The sequence below is a fragment of the Scyliorhinus canicula genome, chromosome 25 (genome assembly GCF_902713615.1).
Source record: "Scyliorhinus canicula chromosome 25, sScyCan1.1, whole genome shotgun sequence".
Taxonomy (NCBI): domain Eukaryota; kingdom Metazoa; phylum Chordata; class Chondrichthyes; order Carcharhiniformes; family Scyliorhinidae; genus Scyliorhinus; species Scyliorhinus canicula.
This window is the reverse complement of record NC_052170.1, coordinates 18,892,748-18,911,097: the sequence shown is the minus strand read 5'-3', so window position 1 is coordinate 18,911,097 and position 18,350 is coordinate 18,892,748. Positions and strand designations below refer to the sequence as shown.

At 52.4% G+C, this 18,350-nt stretch overlaps 1 protein-coding gene across 8 annotated transcripts in view; it reads right to left on the bottom strand.

Moving 5' to 3' along the window:
• LOC119957125 (adhesion G protein-coupled receptor L1-like) overlaps window positions 1-18,350 on the bottom strand; it is a 645,488-nt gene that overhangs the window by 70,078 nt on the left and 557,060 nt on the right. For all 8 annotated transcript variants that reach the window (XM_038784852.1, XM_038784851.1, XM_038784850.1 and 5 more), the window contains 2 exons: window positions 11,585-11,794; window positions 2,454-2,674 (listed from right to left, as the gene is read on the bottom strand). In XM_038784852.1, the coding sequence (XP_038640780.1) occupies window positions 2,454-2,674; window positions 11,585-11,794 (431 nt within the window). The remainder of the gene's footprint in view (window positions 1-2,453; window positions 2,675-11,584; window positions 11,795-18,350) is intronic.

Sequence of the window (18,350 nt, the reverse complement as noted above, 5' to 3'; positions counted from 1 at the left end):
TTAACCTTAAAAAAAAAAAAAAAAAAAAAAAAATTATTTAAAAAAAACATTTTTTTTTTTTTTAATGACTTGGTGGGCCGCATAAAGACCTTTGGCGGGCCGCATGCGGCCCGCGGGCCGTAGTTTGCCCACCCCTGAGCAATAGAATCTTTGCAGTGCAGAAGGAGGCCATTCGGCCCATCAGATCTGCACCAAACGTCCCAAAAGGACACCCTGCACAGGTCCACTCCCCCGCCCCATCTGTGGAACCCCATAACTCCTCCTAACCTTTTTGGATACCAAGGGGCAATTTATCATGGCCAATCCACCTAACCTGCACATCTTTGGACTGTGGGAGGAAACCGGAGCACCCGGAGGAAACCCACGCAGACACGGGGAGGATGTGCAAACTCCGCACAGACAGTCACCCGAGGCCGGAACATCTTCTTATCTGAATTTAAAAGATGCTTGCTGATACAGTATTAACCATTTCAGCAAATATCAACTGATTGACTGGCACACGGGTGTCTTCCTTGCTGCGAGCTCCAAACTGATGTTGTCACCACCAGAAGGCTGGGAACGACATCTCCCAGCATGCCTCGGGAGCAGGGGAGGTTGAAGGGTGGGAGGGGGGCGGTGCAGGGCGGGTATGAAGGGACCTCTGGAAGGTTGGGGGTGAAGGAGGGCGGAAATCTTGGAATTTGTTGCCTTTCCCTAATTACCCTTGGACTGAGTGGCTCGCTCGGCCATTTTGCAGTTGGGAGTCAACCCCGTTGCTGTGGGTCTGGAGTCACATGTAGGCCAGACCGGGTAAGGACGGCAGATTTCCTCTCCCTGAAGGGGCAATAGTCCAAAGATGGGCAGGTTGGATGGATTGGCCGTGCTAAATTGCCCCTTAGTGTCCAAAGATGTGCAGGTTGGGTGGATTGGCCATGCTAAATTGCCCCTTAGTGTCCAAAGATGTGCAGGTTGGGTGGATTGGCCGTGCTAAATTGCCCCTTAGTGTCCAAAGATGTGCAGGTTAGATGGATTGGCTGCACTAAATTGCCCCTTAGTGTCCAAAGATGTGCAGGTTAGATGGATTGACTGCACTAAATTGCCCCTTAGTGTCCAAAGATGTGCATGTTAGGTGGATTGGCCATGCTGAATTGCCCCTTAGTGTCCAAAGATGTGCAGGTTAGATGGATTGGCTGCACTAAATTGCCCCTTAGTGTCCAAAGATGTGCATGTTAGGTGGATTGGCCATGCTGAATTGCCCCTTAGTGTCCAAAGATGTGCAGGTTGGGTGGATTGGCCGTGCTAAATTGCCCCTTATGGTCCAAAAAATGTACATGTTAGGCAGATTGGGCGCGCTAAATTATAAATAATTATAAATACAAACGGAAGAACATAAGGAATAGGAGCAGGGGTAGACTTGCTCTGACAGTCAAAAAAGATCAGGACTGGTCTGATTTTGACCTCACCTCCACTTTCCTGTCAATCTCCCTCGACTCCCCTTTAATCAACAATCTGTCTAACTCAGCCTTGACCATGATGGTACCTGCACTGCTCGCTGGGAGAGGGAATTCCAAACTCTCTCGACCCTCTCAGAGAAAACATTCCATCTCATGTCCATCTTCAATGGGAAACCCATGATCTTGAACACCCCCCCCCCCTCCTCCCCCCCCCCCCCCCCTCCCCCCCCCCCCCCCCCCCCCCCCCACCCCCTGCCAATGGAAACATCCTCCCAGCAGTCACCCTGTCAGAAATATCTATGGAAGTTGCTGGGTTGTATCTGCTCGATCTTTCCTCATAAGGCTACCCCCTCGCCCACCGGGAATCAGCCGACTGAACCGCCCCTGAACCGGCCTTCAACAAAATGGTGTCCGTCCCCCAGCAGGGCGGCCAAAATGGTGGACGCCACTCTGGGTGCTGCCTCACCCACGCCCTGCAGAGTCGCAGCAAGACCTTTGCACCTTTCGGTTCAAGGCCTCTGGAAAGGGAGTCTAGTAAATAAGCGCCAGATTGCCCACTGCGGGGGTGGAACTCCCTTTCTTCGAAGGACAAGCCTAATTTAGGCCCGGTGCCCCATCAGAACGCGATGATCATCATTTTTTTGAGGCAATTGAAAATTGATTCCAGTGTTTGACTGGAACGCTGAATCACCATCAAGGCCAGGGTTTCAATCCATTACTTTGGAAGCTGGACAAGCCTCTTAAAGGCTGTATTATTAAATCACTGTAAATATTTCACTGACAGCTGACAGGAGGTGTCTCAATGTCAGAGAATTACGTAGTATTTACAAAACCCAATAGGCCATTCGGCCTGACCGGTCTATACTGTTCCTTATGCTCCACATGATCCTCAGCATATCCTTCTATTCCTTTTCCCTCATGTATTTCTCGAACCTTCCCCCGAATTGCTTCTCCGCCTCGGCTGCCCAACGAGGTGACAAGTTCCCTGCACCCGCCACGGACTTATTCTATTTTACTCACGACTTGTCGGTTCCATAGCTCCTGTAATCCACTGCAGCGGAGATCCCCACCACCAGCGCAGGGAAGCAATAGCCGCAGAGGTAATAGTACTTCTTCCTGGAGTACTCGCTCTCAAATACCTCCACCAGCATGAGATAGAGATGGACGCCTTCCAGACACATCCAGGAGAAGGCCGCCAGGAAGAAGAAGTGGAGGAAGCCAGCGATTATTGGGCACACGATCTGAAACAAAAAAGGCAAAGTGAGTATCGGGGGGAGCGGGTTGAAGCTGGGCCCTGAGGCCAGACTTGAGGCTGAGGCTCGAGGCTGGGGTTGAGACCGGTGCACATGGCCGCGACTGAGGCTGGGTTGTGGCCCCGGGATTGAGGCTGGGCTCAGAGACCAAGGTTGAGGCTGCGCCCCGTGGCCGGGGTTGACTCTGGGCCCCAGGTTAAGGATGGGCCCTGAGTTGAGGCTAGGCCTGAGGCCGGGGTTGAGAAAGGGCCCCCAGGCCTGGCTTGGGCTGCACCCCGAGGCCGGGGTTGACTCTGGGCCCCGGGATGGGCCCTGGGTTGAGGATGGGCCCTGGGTTGAGGCTAGGCCTGAGGCTGGAGTTGAGAAAGGTCCCCCAGGCCGGGCTTGAGGCTGCACCCCAAGGCCGGGGTAGAGGCTGGTTCATGGGGCTCCAGGGTGAGGCTGTGCTTCCAGGCTGGGGTTGAGCCAGGTCCCTGGGCTGGGGTTGAGGCTGGGCCCAGAAGGCATGGTTGAGGCTGAGTCCCGAGGCTTAGGTTGTGGCTGAGCCCTGAGGCCAGGGCTGGTGTTTAGACTGGACTCTGGGGCTGGGGTTGAGGCTGGGGCCTGGGTTGGACTGGGCCCCGAGGCTCCACGTTGAGGCTGGGCCCTGGGTCAGACTGGGCCCAGGACTAGGGTTGAGGCTGGGCCCCGAGGCTCCACATTGAGGCTGGGCCCTGGGTCAGACTGGGCCCAGGACTGGGTTGAGGCTGGGCCCCGAGACTCCACGTTGAGGCTGGGCCCTGGGTTGGTCTGGGCCCAGGACTGGGGTTGAGACTGGGCCCAGGGTTGGACTGGGCCCAGGACTCGAGTTGAGGCTGGGCCCGGAGGCCCCAGGTTGAGGCTGGACCCAGGACTGGGGTTGAGGCTGGGCCCTGAGGCTCCGCGTTGAGACTGGGCCCTGGGTCAGACTGGGCCCAGGACTAGGGTTGAGGCTGGGCCCCGAGGCTCCACATTGAGGCTGGGCCCTGGGTCAGACTGGGCCCAGGACTGGGTTGAGGCTGGGCCCCGAGACTCCACGTTGAGGCTGGGCCCTGGGTTGGTCTGGGCCCAGGACTGGGGTTGAGACTGGGCCCAGGGTTGGACTGGGCCCAGGACTCGGGTTGAGGCTGGGCCCGGAGGCCCCAGGTTGAGGCTGGACCCAGGACTGGGGTTGAGGCTGGGCCCTGAGGCTCCGCGTTGAGACTGGGCACTGGGTTGGACTGGGCCCAAGCCAGAGTTGAGGCTGGGCCGAGGACTGGGTTGAGGCTGGGCCCTGAGGCTCCGCGTTGAGACTGGGCACTGGGTTGGACAGGGCCCAGACCGGGGTTGAGGCTGGTCCCTGGGGCCCTGCATTGAGGCTGGGCCCCGTGGCCAGGGTTGAGGCTGGGCCCGGAGGCCCCAGGTTGAGGCTGGACCCAGGACTGGGGTTGAGGTTGAGCCCTGAGGCTCCGCGTTGAGACTGGGCACTGGGTTGGACAAGGCCCAGACCGGGGTTGAGGCTGGTCCCTGGGGCCCTGCATTGAGGCTGGGCCCCGTGGCCAGGGTTGAGGCTGGACCCTGGAGCCCTGGAGGCTGGCTCCGCTTTTGATGGATATTCGCAAGCTGTGAACAGTAAAAACAAACGTCAAACATTATACCTTCATTGTTATTGAGAAATTTGCTCTGAGAAAGGAAATGATGTCTCAATTGGTTGTGAATTACTTTGTCCTGCAACATTTTCACATATTTAATATGGATCAAAATGTCCCACATCAATTTAAAATGAGCTCAATTGAGAATGGATCCCAAATTCTGCCTAATCTGCATCGTACAAATAATCCCCTATAATGTTGTCTGGTGAGTTTTGTGGCACAGTGAGTTAGTGTCTCTGTCTCTGATGTCCTGATCTATTTACACTGCGTATTTATTGAATATCCTATGTTTTCATGTATGGAACGATCTCCCTAGGCTGCGCAGAACAATACTTTTCACCCGGTACACGTGATAATGAATCGAAAGAAGCTCCAGATTCTGGAGCTGGCTCCTTTCCTACTCTGGCTTCTTGCCCCACTGTGGCACCGTGGGTTGGACCTGTGGATGGTGTGGGAAGGTGGAGCGACCTAGAAGATCCGTCATGATCAAATGACGTTTGAAGGGGCAAAATGGCCGACTTCTGTTCCTAAAGGGTGGCATGGTGGCACGATGGTTAGCACTGCTGCGTCACAGTGCCAGGGACACGGGTTTGATTCCGGCCTCGGGTGACTGTGCAGAGTCTGCACGTTCTCCCCGTATCTGCGTGGGCTTCTTCCGGGTGCTCCGGTTTCCTCCCACAGTCCAAAGATGTGCAGGTTAGTTGGATTCGCCGTGCTAAATTGTCCCTTAATGTCCAATGATCATAGAATCCCTACAGTGCAGAAGGAAGCCATGCGGCCCATCGCCTGTGCACCGACCCTCTGAAAGTGCAGACTGACCTAGGTCTACGACCCCCACCCTCTCCCCGTAACCCCAGCTAATCTTTTGGGGAAACGTTATCACGGCCAATCTGGCTAACCTGCTCGTTTTTAGACTTGTGGGAGGAAACCGGAGGACCTGGAGGAAACCCACGCAGACACGGTGAGAACGTGCAAACCCCACAAAGACAGTCCAAGGCTGGAATTGAGGCGGGGTCCCCGGCGCTGCGAGGCAGCAGTGCTAACCACTGTGCTGCCCTTGTACCGGTTAGGTGGGGTTACGGGGATAGTGTAGTGGTGTGGGCCTCGGTAGGGCGCCCTTTCGAGGATCACTGCGGAATTGATGGGCCGAATGGCCACCATCTGCACTGTGGGGAGTCTATGGATTTATTTTGTATCATCCCGTGATCTTAATATGGAGCAAGGAGGACAGAAGCAGCCTGCCGTGCAGAGCTTGAAGGTTTCAGAGTGGGCGCCAAATCTCTGGATACGACACATCTTACTGGAGCTGGTATTTATGTTGCTGGGAACGTCGGTGACCCAGTGGCTCTGGAATCAGTTATCAATGCAGTTCACTCACTCTCTGGCGAGTTTTGAAGTGGAATTTGAAAAATCTGTTCATCTGTGGCCTAACATCCGAAGATGTTCGTAAAAGATACTGGATTGTTGTCCAATCCTAACCAGGTTCACTAATGCCCTTCAGAGATCAGAACTAGTAGTCACTGCCTTATCTGGACCCTGTGCGACCCCTGTCCCACATGATGTAGTGGATTCGTAGTAACTTCGGGGCGGTAAATCCAGGGTTGTCAACGTTACCCACGGCCCAAGGAAATATGGGCAGCACGGTAGCACAAGCGACTAGCACTGTGGCTTCACAGCGTCAGGGTACCAGGTTCGATTCCCCGCTGGGCCTGTGCGGAGTCTGCACGTTCTCCCCGTGGCTTTCCCCCGGGTGCTCCGGTTTCCTCCCACAGTCCAAAGATGTGCAGGTTAGGTGGATTGGCCGTGCTAAATTGCCCCTTTGTGTGCAAAATGTTAGGAGGGGTTATTGGGTTACGGGGATAGGGCGGAAGTGAGGGCTTAAGTGGGTTGGTGCAGATTCGATGGGCTGAATGGCCTCCTTCTGCACTGCATGTTCTATATTGCTCGATCAAAAAAAAAAAGTTGGTGGTCTCGGCGAGTCCGAGGGGAGTGGGGGGGGGGGGGGGGGTCTTGAAGCACAAATGGAGCCCTGTGCAACCTGGTCTTCAGCAATTGTTTTCATTTGTTTTTTTTAAGATGAAATCGAGGCCCAGCGGGCTGGAGGTCAGGAAGTCCGCCTCCGATAATTAAAGTGGCAAAATAAGCAACGGCCAGCATGAAAAGGACATTTTTTTTTTTTGTTGCTGCTTGACGCAGTGGGCGGTTAGGATCGGGAATGCGTTGTACCAGAACGCGGGCGGAGGAGGTTCGCATCGGAAAGGCAAGTCAAAATTGTCTGACGGGGGAAGAGAGAGCAAAGGAAAAACGGGGCCACCAGGGGAGGGGGTGGGGTAGCGGGGACTTGGCGAGTCGCCCCTGCAGAGGGCTGGTGCAGAGGCGATGGGCTGAAAGGTCTCCTTCCGCACCGTAACAATCCTGCGATTCTGTGAATCGGAATTCCCGATTCCCCTCAGCGGGGAAGGCAAATCTCTCCCGATGTTTAAACGAGGCAAGAGGCAGCACGGCGGCACAGTGGTTAGCACTGCTGCATTACGGCGCCGAGGTCCCGGGTTCCATCCCGGCCCTGGGTCACTGTCCGTGTGGAGTTTGCACATTCTCCCCGTGTAGGCGTGGGTTTCACCCCCACAACCAAAAGATGTGCAGGGTAGGTGGATTGGCCACGCTAAATTGCCCCTTAATTGGAACAAAATTGAATTGGCGACACTAAATTTATAAAACGAAACGAGGCAAGAACCCGCCTCCAGTATTTTGTGGCTGTTTAGCACAGGGCTAAATCGCTGGCTTTGAAAGCAGACCAAGGCAGGCCAGCAGCACGGTTCGATTCCCGTAACAGCCTCCCCGAACAGGCGCCGGAAGGTGGCGACTAGGGGCTTTTCATAGTAACTTCATTTGAAGCCTATTCGTGACAATAAGCGATTTTCATTTTCATTTCATTTAAACGAGGTTCTCAGGCTGCCTGCGCCCCGTCATGAGGCACGTCTCTAGCTGTTTGGGATCGGAAGTCTGCTGAGGCCGGGCCCAGGTTTTGAGAGCGGCCCGTACCACAAGGGCTTTACGCCAAGCACTGGGATGTGCAGGCTTCAAACAGCGAACGGCAACACAAACCATGTCGAGGATAGACTCCCGCAGCGAGTCACTTGTCAAGGGTAGTTTGACGAATGCTGCCGATCGATAGCTCAGATGAACATTTGGAACCGACAGCCCTTGATCAGCCTGATGGTGGCAGGGCCCATTTGTCGGCTCTCTTGTAAATCAGCCGCCCCCCCCCCCCCCAAAACTGACATTTCCGCAGCATGACAAAAGGGAGCTTCCGTCAAGCGTGCTCAAGAGTCACAGATGGTTGGCGTTATTTTTAATGCGGAGTTGCCCGATTTCAAAACATATAAAAAAAAACCCCCCCAAACTGTCATTGCCTTTGCTGCAGCTAGCTGAGAGTTTGCAATGGCGTGTGAAATAACAGATGCTCTTCACTGAGCTTACCAGCAGATGGGGTTTGACAAGATCCATCAGAGATCATGGTCGCCGCTGTTAATGTTGCAGAAAGCTATTTGCAACTGGAGGCAAGCTTCACTCAGTTTGACATTTATTTACAGAGAGGAAAGGGACAGGCGCACACCTCCTAACTCAACCACCTTCTTTATATGGGCTCTTTATATGGGCCCAAGTGAAAACCCCATTAGGTACCCTCGGTGATGTTCTTTGTGTTGGTAAATTCAGGATGTGGCGTAGTGTTCACAAAGACCACAAATAGCTTTAAAATTGAACAAAGCTGTAATGATAGCTTATTGTCACAAGTTGACGTCAATGAAGTTACTGTGAAAAGCCCCTAGTCGTCACATTCCGGCGCCTGTTCGGGGAGGCCGGTACGGGAATTGAACCCATGCTGCGACCTCGTTCTGCATTACAAGCCAGCTGTTTAGCCCACTGTGCTAAACCAGCCCCGGCTAAACCAGTATTTATTAACACTACTTAATTGGATTTGACACTTACTCCAATACGACACACGGTTGATAATTAACATATAATCTACACTCATCCACTACTAATCTCTACACTGTTACATTTACCATGATCTGCTCTCACTCACACTATCTTTCCTTCAGTCTGTACTCTAGCTTTCTCCTGAACTTCTCTCCCCACAAGGCCTTTTATAATGTCTTTTATACTTGTACATCTAGTTCCCTCTAGTGGTTGATTTGGACATCTCATTAACCCTTGCAGTTCTTACATCAATGAGAATGCCACACCCTCCATCCGACACAACTGATACACAATAGACAATGACCCAGCCGAGCACAGTTCCAGGTGCAATACTCTATACCTGTCAAACTGGGGGTTCCAGCTGTTTCGATTGAGCGCTGTTGCCATCACACAAAACTTGGCACATTGTATGTTGAACTCGATTCCACAGGTACTCCATATCGCACTGGTTGGCAGTGACTATCTATTGACTCTGTCTACACCTCCCGCTGTCTTGGGAAAACGGGCAGCATAATCAAAGACCCCTCCCACCCAGATTAGTGGGCTGGTTCAGCTCAGTGGGCTAGACAGCTGGTTTGTGATGCAGAACAAGGCCAGCAGCGCGGGTTCAATTCCCGCACCAGCTGAGAATTCGGAATTCTTCCTCTGTGTACCCGAGCAGGCGCTGGAATGTGGTGACTAGGGGCTTTTCACACTAACTTCATTGCAGTGCTAATGTAAGCCTACTTGTGACAATAAGAGATTATTTATTTATTTATTTTACTCTCTCTTAGAATCATAGAATTCCTACAGTGCAGATGGAGGCCATTTGGCCCATCGAGGTTCCACCGAAAGTCTGAAAGAGGACCCTGCCTAGGATCAGGTCCCCACCTAGCCCCATAACCCAATAACCCCACCTAACCCTTTGGGTGCTAAGGGACAATTTAGCATGGTCATTGCACCTAACCTGCACATCTTTGAACTGTGGGTGGAAATCGGAGCACCTGGAGGAAACCCACGCAGACACGGGGAGAACGTGCAAACTCCACATAGACAGTGACCCAAGGTGGGAATCTAATCTGGGTCCCTGGCGCTGTGAGGCGGCAGTGCTAACCACTTCGCCACCGTGCGGCCCAACTTCTTCCATCGAGCAGGAGATACGAAAGTCTGAGAACACGCACTAACAGATTCAAAAACAGCTTCTTCCCCGATGTGACATGGCTCCTGAATGACCCTCTTAGGGACTGAACTGATCTCGCCACACATTTCTCTGCTGTGCAGCACTACACTCTGTAAGCTTCATCCGATGCCTGTGAGAATGTATTTACATGGTGTACTTATCGCATGTCCTATGTTTTTATAGCATGGAACGATCTGTCTGGACTGTACGCAGAACAATACTTTTCACTGTGTCTCGGTACACCTGACAATAAACCCAAATTCAAATCCAAATCTAAATCATAGACCTCCTGATTTCATTGTCACCAACCTCAACTCAATTGCATTTGTACGACTCTGTCAGGGATGTGAAAGACATCAAAGGCACTGCTATAGGCCCACTTACACATGTTGTGTTTCTCGCTGTACTTCCGTCAATAGACACAGAGAACATAGACCATACAGTGCAGAAGGAGGCCATTCGGCCCATCGAGTCTGCACCGACCCACTTAAGCCCTCACTTCCACCCTGTCCCCATAACCCCTCCTAACCTTTTTTGGACACTAAGGGCAAATCAGCGTGGCCAACCCACCTAACCTGCACATTTTTGGAAACCGGAGCACCCGGAGGGAACCCACGCAGACACGGGGAGAACGTGCAGACTCCGCACGGACAGTGACCCAGCGGGGAATCGAACCTGGGACCCTGAAGCCACAGTGCCAGCCACGTGTGCTGCCGTGCTGCCCGAATAGAAGGATTCCATGAGGGCAACACATGTGTGCAGCAACTCAGCAGAAGTCTCTAAATTGGAGAGGTGCCCTCATCGTTCTTCTGACCCGCACTCACGAGAATATCTAACCCTAACTTGACATTCAAAGGCATTCCCATTGCTGATTGCCACACGATCAACATCATTGGCCAGAAACTGACCTGGACCAACCATGTAAATACTGAGGCTACAAGAGGCAGGCCAGAGGCTGGGAATCCTGCGGGGAGTAACTCTCCTCCTGGACCCCCCAAAAGCCTGTCCAACATCTGTGGTGATGTGCATCACTGTAAATACACAAGGGGTTAATGTCAACACACTCCACCTAGCTAGACACTAGAGGGAGCACCAGAGACATCATGACACAAAGACAGTCAACCAAACGGTCAGTTAGATAGGACACGACCAATGGGCATTCACGATACACACAGAGGTGACACTACCACAGGAGGGCATTACACCAACCCATATATCAGGGCACAGCACACATGATCTTCCTCTTTCCAGTGGAGACACTTAGTGAGTACACAGGGTTGATTTGAACCACATCACACCCACCACGTGGATTGTAGCAGACTGGTTCGTCAGTCTGAGTAGCTATAGCAGGATTAACAGGAGAGTCGCATCCAAGTAGGAGAATCGTTAACAGTTTAATAAATGTGTTCAAGCTATCTCCAAGTCTGAACCTTCCTTTGTCAGAGCGCACATCAAGGAAGCAGCTTATGCTACGTTAAGAGCATAACAACACACCATCAACAGGGCACGTCAGGACTGTAATGGAATACTCTCCACTTGCCTGGATGAGCGCAGCTCCAACAACACTCAAGAAGCTCGACACCATCCAGGACAAAGCAGCCCCGCTTGATCGACCCCTTTCACAAACATTCACTCCCTCCACCACCGACGCACAGTGGCAGCCGTGTGCACCATTTACAAGATGCGCTGGTGCAACTCACCAAGGCTCTCAATCAGCACCTTCCAAACACGCGCCTCTACCATCTAGAAGGGCAAGGGCAGCAGATACATTGAACACCTCCCTTTGCAAGTTCCCCTCCAAGCCTCTCAACACCCTGACTTGGAAATATATTGGCCATTCCGTCACTGTCGCTGGGTCAAAGTCCTGGTGCTCCCTCCCTAACAGCACTGTGGGTGTACCTACACCACACGGACTGCAGCGGTTCAAGAGGCTGGCTCACCATTACTTTGTCAAGGGGCAATTAGGGGTGGGCAACAAGTGCTGTGACCTAGCCAGCGACGCCCACATTCCTTGAAAGAATGAAAAAAAACCCCCCCGAAGCTAACCTTGTTCTTGACCCTTACCCCTTCCCCTTTGACCTGCCGGCAACTTTATACCTGGGGACCCACCTGGTATTGGGTTTTGTTGATGCCGATGAGAAAGATTAATTCCGCGATGAAGAGGTTGATGCAGAGGTTCTTGTGGATGGTGTTGCGGTCCGTCTGAATCCCTCGAAGGAAGCAAAAGGTGGAGATGCAGATGGTGAGGCAGACCAACGAGATGACGATGCCCACCCAGGTGATAACGGAGAGCAGCAGCCTGTGCATGCGGTCTTCGTACTGAGAGGGAAGAGGAAACTCGGTGAAATAAGTCGCACATTGGAGGGCACGAATAACGGCACTACCCCCTCAGACAGGACACAGAGAGAGAGGCCCTGAAACAGGCTGATTCCCCCCCCCCCCCCCATTTTAAAATCTTTACTTTGTCTGCCCTCCACCCTGGAAAGAAGCCATCTGAACCTGCCCCTCAGGAAACTGGGGCACTCATCGGGTGAGAGTCGACGATTGGCAAGGATCTGGTGCAGACCAAACCTCTTGCTTTCCCGCCCCGCCCCAGGAGCCTGAGGAGCAAGGGGGTGACAACTCACTGACGCCGGCTGGAATCGGTTATCCGCGGATTGGCCGAGGGGGCGGTGGGGTGACGGGAGGGGCACCCGGCTTCGTACCACCTGAGCCTCCGAACCCAACGACCAGGCCCTCTCCAGCATTCCGCTATGGTCTTCTCGGGCTCTCTGCCCGGGTGCAGGTCTGACCCCCCCCCCCCCCGGCGCCACACCGTTGTCAACGCACATAGGGGCAAGGAGGGAGACGCCCGAATCCAGCCCGGCAGAACGGGGATCGATCCCTGTGCTGTCGGTACCAACTTGATCCACGCCGATCATCCAGTCAACTGGACTCCCCCCCCCCCCCCCCCCCCCCCGGAGTTGCTGTGGCAACATACCCTCTTATAGACATGCTGTGTTCTGGAGCTTTGGCGGTGTTAGAGGCTCCACCATTCTGCCCATCACATGGCTGACCAGGAATCTCCCCACCCACCCCCTCTTACAGCTCGCCGAAGGCCCGTGTTGGAAGGATTTAAAAGTTGACGTGCGGCCTATTTGCCCGTGACTTTCGGTCACCGGCAGGTCCTGGGGTGGGACCCGAACCTAGAGCCTCTGGCGCAGAGGCAGGGGGCTAAGCCCTCCTCATTCCTGCTGAAAGCTGTCAGGACCTTGTGAAAAATGGAAAAAGGAAACGGAGCGTGTAAAGTGACGGGCTCCTTTCCACGTCTCTTGGAAGTCATTTCATTTGCCACCCTTCCCAATTCACGCCACCCACAACCCATCAGGAGGTGCAGGGGCATGCTGCTGTAGCCGAGCAAAGTTGCCGTCTGGCTGCTGGTTAGGTTACAGTGGCCCATGTTGACGAACATCAAGCGTGAACCTGTGTTCTTGGCAAATTGAAAGGCCCTTGCTCTGCATCAGTTTAAGCCATGGGCCCTGGTAATTTAAGCCAAGCCATCATTCTAGAGCCACCCATTGGGAGTGCATACGAAACAGAGACCAGACCAACTTCTCGGACAAATGGAAACCAGTTGTGGTGAACGGAGGGATTTCCGAAATATTGTATTAAATGTACTTGGTGCAGTAAGGGTTAAAAGCCTTGGTTAGTGTGTGTGACTGCTGCAGTCATGTTTTTAAAAACCCTCTGTCTTTTGGGAGCCAGAAGTGTAATTAAAGCACCGTAAAAGTTTGGATTTTTATTTATATTGAGGCTTCCCTGTGGAGTGGTTAATTAGAGATGATGGGCTCGATCTGCCCAAATGCGGACAGAGTCCCATAGCTCGAGATTATGCGGGTGTTTCCCGATGCTCGGAGTACCGAGGAACATGCGTTATCTAATGCCTATCCGGGTATATAGGTGGGAGCTCCACAATGAGGCCACACTCAGCCCTGTTTTCTGCACCGAGGAACTCCACTCGCCGGAACTCCTCAATGTAGCAAGAGATTGGGATGCCTTTTGTAAATGGCGTCCTGTTCTCTTAAACCCCCAGACATGACCCCCCCCCCCCCCCCAAGCCCCAACCCACTATAAGGAGAACCTTGGGCCTCCTTGCACCCTCACACCCCTGCAGGGCACGCCCTGGTCCAATCGCCGCCATGCAACAAAATGCCAGCTTGGCACCTTGACAATGCCAGATTGACACCCAGGTGGACTGCCAGGGTGCCAGGCTGAAAGTGCCGGGGTGACCCAGGTGGCACAAGCAGTACCAGAGGGCATGCATCTTGAGGCCTCCAATTACCTGGAGATGCCCATGAGTGCCATCCCATCTGGCCCCGGTTTGTGGAGACCAGTACTGAACGGCGCTCACCAGGAGTCTCCAAGGTGAGGAGGTTAGATCCCACACCTTGGTTAGACCTCGGGAACCGGCCAGGGGCTGGTTTAGCACAGTAGGCTAAACAGCTGGCTTGTAATGCAGAACAAGGCCAGCAGCGCGGGTTCAATTCCTGTACCAGCCTCCCCGAACAGGCGCCGGAATGTGGAGACTAGGGGCTTTTCACAGTAACTTCATTGAAGCCTACTCGTGACAATAAGCGATTATTATTATTATGAGAGTGAGACCAGCTGTCTCACTCTAATATGCAGGTTTGCCAGGAAGAGATCCTGCCCACTGGGTGGGATTCACATTGCAACGCCTCGCAAGATCGCCTTAGCTCTTGTGAGTCGTGGCAAGCCAGGTAGATCCCGGAAGTGGGATCTCCCAGCATCTCCCGGCCACGTTTCGCCGCCCTGCTTTCCCAGCGCAACGCCTCCGGTAGATCCCGCCCATTTTGTTCAGATCAGTGAGATGATAGAGTTAATGGGAAGAGCCAGGGATTGAAGCCGTCGGGAGTTGAGGTTCAGGGTTTTGCTTTGTGGTAAGAAGGCAAGCGAAGAAGGTTTACTGGAGAAATACGGCCAGAGATTCTGCGTGGTTCTGACAGGGTTCAGATCTATCTTTTCAAACAGACTCAAAAGACATCTCTGCGCAGCAAGTATTCCTGCGCCTGCTAACTGTATTTAAAAGTGGATTGAGAGCTGAGATGGTTTAGTTGTTTGAGTGGAAGTAAAGATAGCAGTTAAGGGTTATTGTGTCACTGCATTGATTAGCATCGTTTAAGGGGTAAATATAAGCAATTTTCTCGTGTGATGTTGAAGATGTTTTAATACTGTTTGTTTAAATATCCCATATCCCTATTTTCCGTGAAATTAGCCCTGTAGTGAAGTCCCCTTTCCGCACAATTTTTACAAAATGAAAATACAATCATGAGGTTTCTGCCCAGTATCCTAGCCACTGTTGGGGTCTGCTCCGGGATGGTAATACGGTCCAACTCCAGGCGATGGAAAGGGACAGAACTAGCTCCAGGAGTCAAAGGGAGAATGGCCTAATTTCACGTCACTGAGACACTACCCCCATTGTAGGAGGCTTGGGCCCAGCAGCCTTAAAGGGTTGGTCTTGTCTCCAGGTTAAAGGGTCATCATTGATCTGCAATTGACGGGATAACTTTGGGGTTCTGGTTCTGGACTGAAAGACCCTGAGGTCAAATCCAGCCCGGGGGACGTCCGAAATGAAAATCAATAACTCGGGTAATTTATAGATAAATGTCTCCAGAGAAACCTTGGTTAGACCACATTTGGAGCATTGTGTGCTGTTCTGTTACCTCATTATAGGAAGGATGTGGAAGCATTGGAAAGGGTGCAAAGGAAATTCCCCAGGATGCTGCCTGGATTGGAGGGTAGGTCTTGTGAGGAAAGGTTGAGGGAGCTAGGGCTTTTCTCTTTGGAGCGAAGAAGGATAAGAGGTGACTTAACAGAGGTGTATAAGATGATGAGAGGGATAGATAGAGTGGACGCTCAGCGACTTATTCCGAGGGTGGATGCAGCTGTTATAAGGGGGGCATAACTATAAGGTTCATGGTGGAAGATATAGGAGGGATGTCAGAGGTAGGTTCTTTACTCAGAGAGTGGTTGGGGCGTGGCACGCACTCCCAGCTATGGTAGGGGAGTCGGACACTTTAGGAACTTTCAAGCGGTTATTGGATAGGCATATGGAGTGCACGAGAATGATTGGGAGTAGGTTGATTTGATCTTAGTTTCAGACTAGTTGGGCACAACATTGTGGGCCGAAGGGCCTGTACTGTGCTGCACAGTTCTATGTTCTATGAAACCCAACTGGCCGCTTAATGGCCTTTTGGCAATTGCCTGGTCTGGCCTGCGTGGGACTGCAATCCTATGTTATGTTGGAAGCCCTTAACTCCCTCAGTCTGGGCAATAAATGAAGATTTACCCGTGTAGCCGACCCCCCTCCAAAATCAACATTACTTCCTCCATCCCTGCTAGGTTGGCACAGGTGGCTAGCAGCCAGAGAAACAGCTGGAAAAGTAACAGACCACAGGCCAAAATATATGGGAAGTTTAGTTACAAACTTGACCTTGGTTTTCACCAGCCTCCAATTGCAAATGATTTCTTGCACTGCTGCATCTTTAGGGGGGGGTCAGCTCGGTTCAACTTAGCTGCGAATCAGTCAGATGCGAGACTGAGTTATTGCCTTCCTGCAGCGCTCCGGGGAGCTCTGGCACATTCCTCGGGTCACCTCCTGGCCTTTCCGCTTGGACGCGGAACCATTACTCATTCAGAACGGGGACCTCTGGAGGGAGCCTTGCTTAACCTGAGGCATTCGCTCACCTCCTCCCCTCCAGTAGGTGGGGCTGCTAATTGCTACAAGAGTTGAAGTTGAGATCTCTGCCAACACGGGGAGGTGGGGGGGGGGGGGGGGGGGGGCGGCTTGCTCTGGGGCTGAGGGGGCAACCGCCAAGGTGCCACAGTGCCAGAGTGCTTGGCCGAACCTCACCTCAGAGTTGGCTGCAGGTTAGGGAGGTCACCGCTTCCCTTCTGCTCTCAACGAACTTGAAGAGCAGGCAGCTCGCAAATCTTGGACCAGAAGCCGGGAGAGTTTACAGCCGATAAGGGAAGCAGACAGAACGGAGAGCATCGGTGTAGCGGTGGAGAAAGCGAGAGCGAGCGAGTGAACAAGAACAAAGAACAAAGAAAGGTACAGCACAGGAACAGGCCCTTCGGCCCTACAAGCCTGTGCCAACCATGCTGCCCGTCTAAACTAAAATTTTCTACATTTCCTGGGTCCGTATCCCTCTATTCCCATCCTATTCATGTATTTGTCAAGATGCCCCTTAAATGTCACTATCGTCCCTGCTTTCACCACCTCCTCCGGCAGCGAGTTCCAGGCATCCACTACCCTCTGTGTAAAAAAACTTGCCTCATACATCTCTAAACCTTGCCCCTCGCACCTTAAACCTATGCCCCCTAGTAATTGACCCCTCTACCCTGGGGAAAAGCCTCTGACTATTCAATCTGTCTATGCCCCTCATAATTTTGTAGACCTCTATCAGATCGCCCCTCAACCTCCGTCGTTCCAGTGAGGACAAACCGAGTTCATTCAACCGCTCCTCACAGCTAATGCCTTTCATACCAGGCAACATCCTGGTAAATCTCTTCTGCACCCTCGCTAACGCCTCCACATCCTTCTGGGAGTGTGGCGACCAGAACTGAACACTATACTCCAAATGCAGATGCAATCTAATGTGGTCGGCATCTAACGTGCAACTGAAACGGAAATCACAGTGAGAAGTCTTACAACACCAGGTTAAAGTCCAACAGGTTTGTTTCAAATCACTAGCTTTCGGAGCACTGCTCCTTCCTCAGGTGAATGAAGAGGTATCCTTCACCTGAGGAAGGAGCAGTGCTCCGAAAGCTAGTGTTTGAAACAAACCTGTTGGACTTTAACCTGGTGTTGTAAGACTGCTTACTGTGCTCACCCCAGTCCAACGCCGGCATCTCCACATCATGGAATGGAAATATAAGAGAGTCTGAGAAACCGGGGGCGAAAATATAAAAATGCTAAGAGATAAAATAGCAGGAGAATAATAAAGGAAGAGAAGAATTGCACTTTTGAACCATAACAGGAGCCCCAAAGTGCTTTACAGCAAATTTAACTGCAGTCGCTGTTGAAGGAAATTCAACTCCAAACTCGAGCACAATTTGCTGGTCCAGAGGTGTGAACCGGCCAAGTTCTGACTGGGAGGCGCGGAGTGTTGTCCACTCGGCCTTGTCTGGTTGGACGATGGGGCTGGTCATCTGAGACAAGGAGGAGAAATAACCGAGGAATGGAAAACACTGGAAGGAATAAAGGATGCTACACCTTGGTTGCTTCCTTCTGCTCGAGGATGAGTTGGAAGCCCAGATTACATAGAATTTTCATATGACACAGAAAATGGCTATTCAGCCCAGCTGGCATAGACTGGTATTTGTGCTGCACTCAAGCCTCCCTGGCTCCAACCATCTTACTGCAAATCACTCTGTCCTCTAATCTATGTAGCGGTGAGTCCACTAAACATCTGGCAAAACAGGTGCAAGAAAGAGGAATGGGAGGGGTTGGGCTCTGATTAGAAGCCTTTTCCTTTAGGCCCGTTTTCTCACTTCTATTCCCCCTTTCTGGAGGGCTGGACCCTGCTCGGGTATGGCCCCCCTGGGTCACGCTCTACTCCCTTGCCCAATTATTGGAGAATGGGTTTTGAAGGAATGTCCGACCCTGGGGAGGGTCGCCGTAAAATGTTTTGGCTCCTCTTTAAATAATAGGACGCGCAGAACATGGAAAGAAAGACCTTGCGTTTGTATAGTCCTTTTCTTGACCTCAGGGTCACAGTCCCAAGAATAAAAGCGAGGTGGTTTGGGATGAAATTACCGGCACTGTTCTCCGCCAGGATTAGCTGTGGCAGCGGGGAGGGTACAGGACACGAGG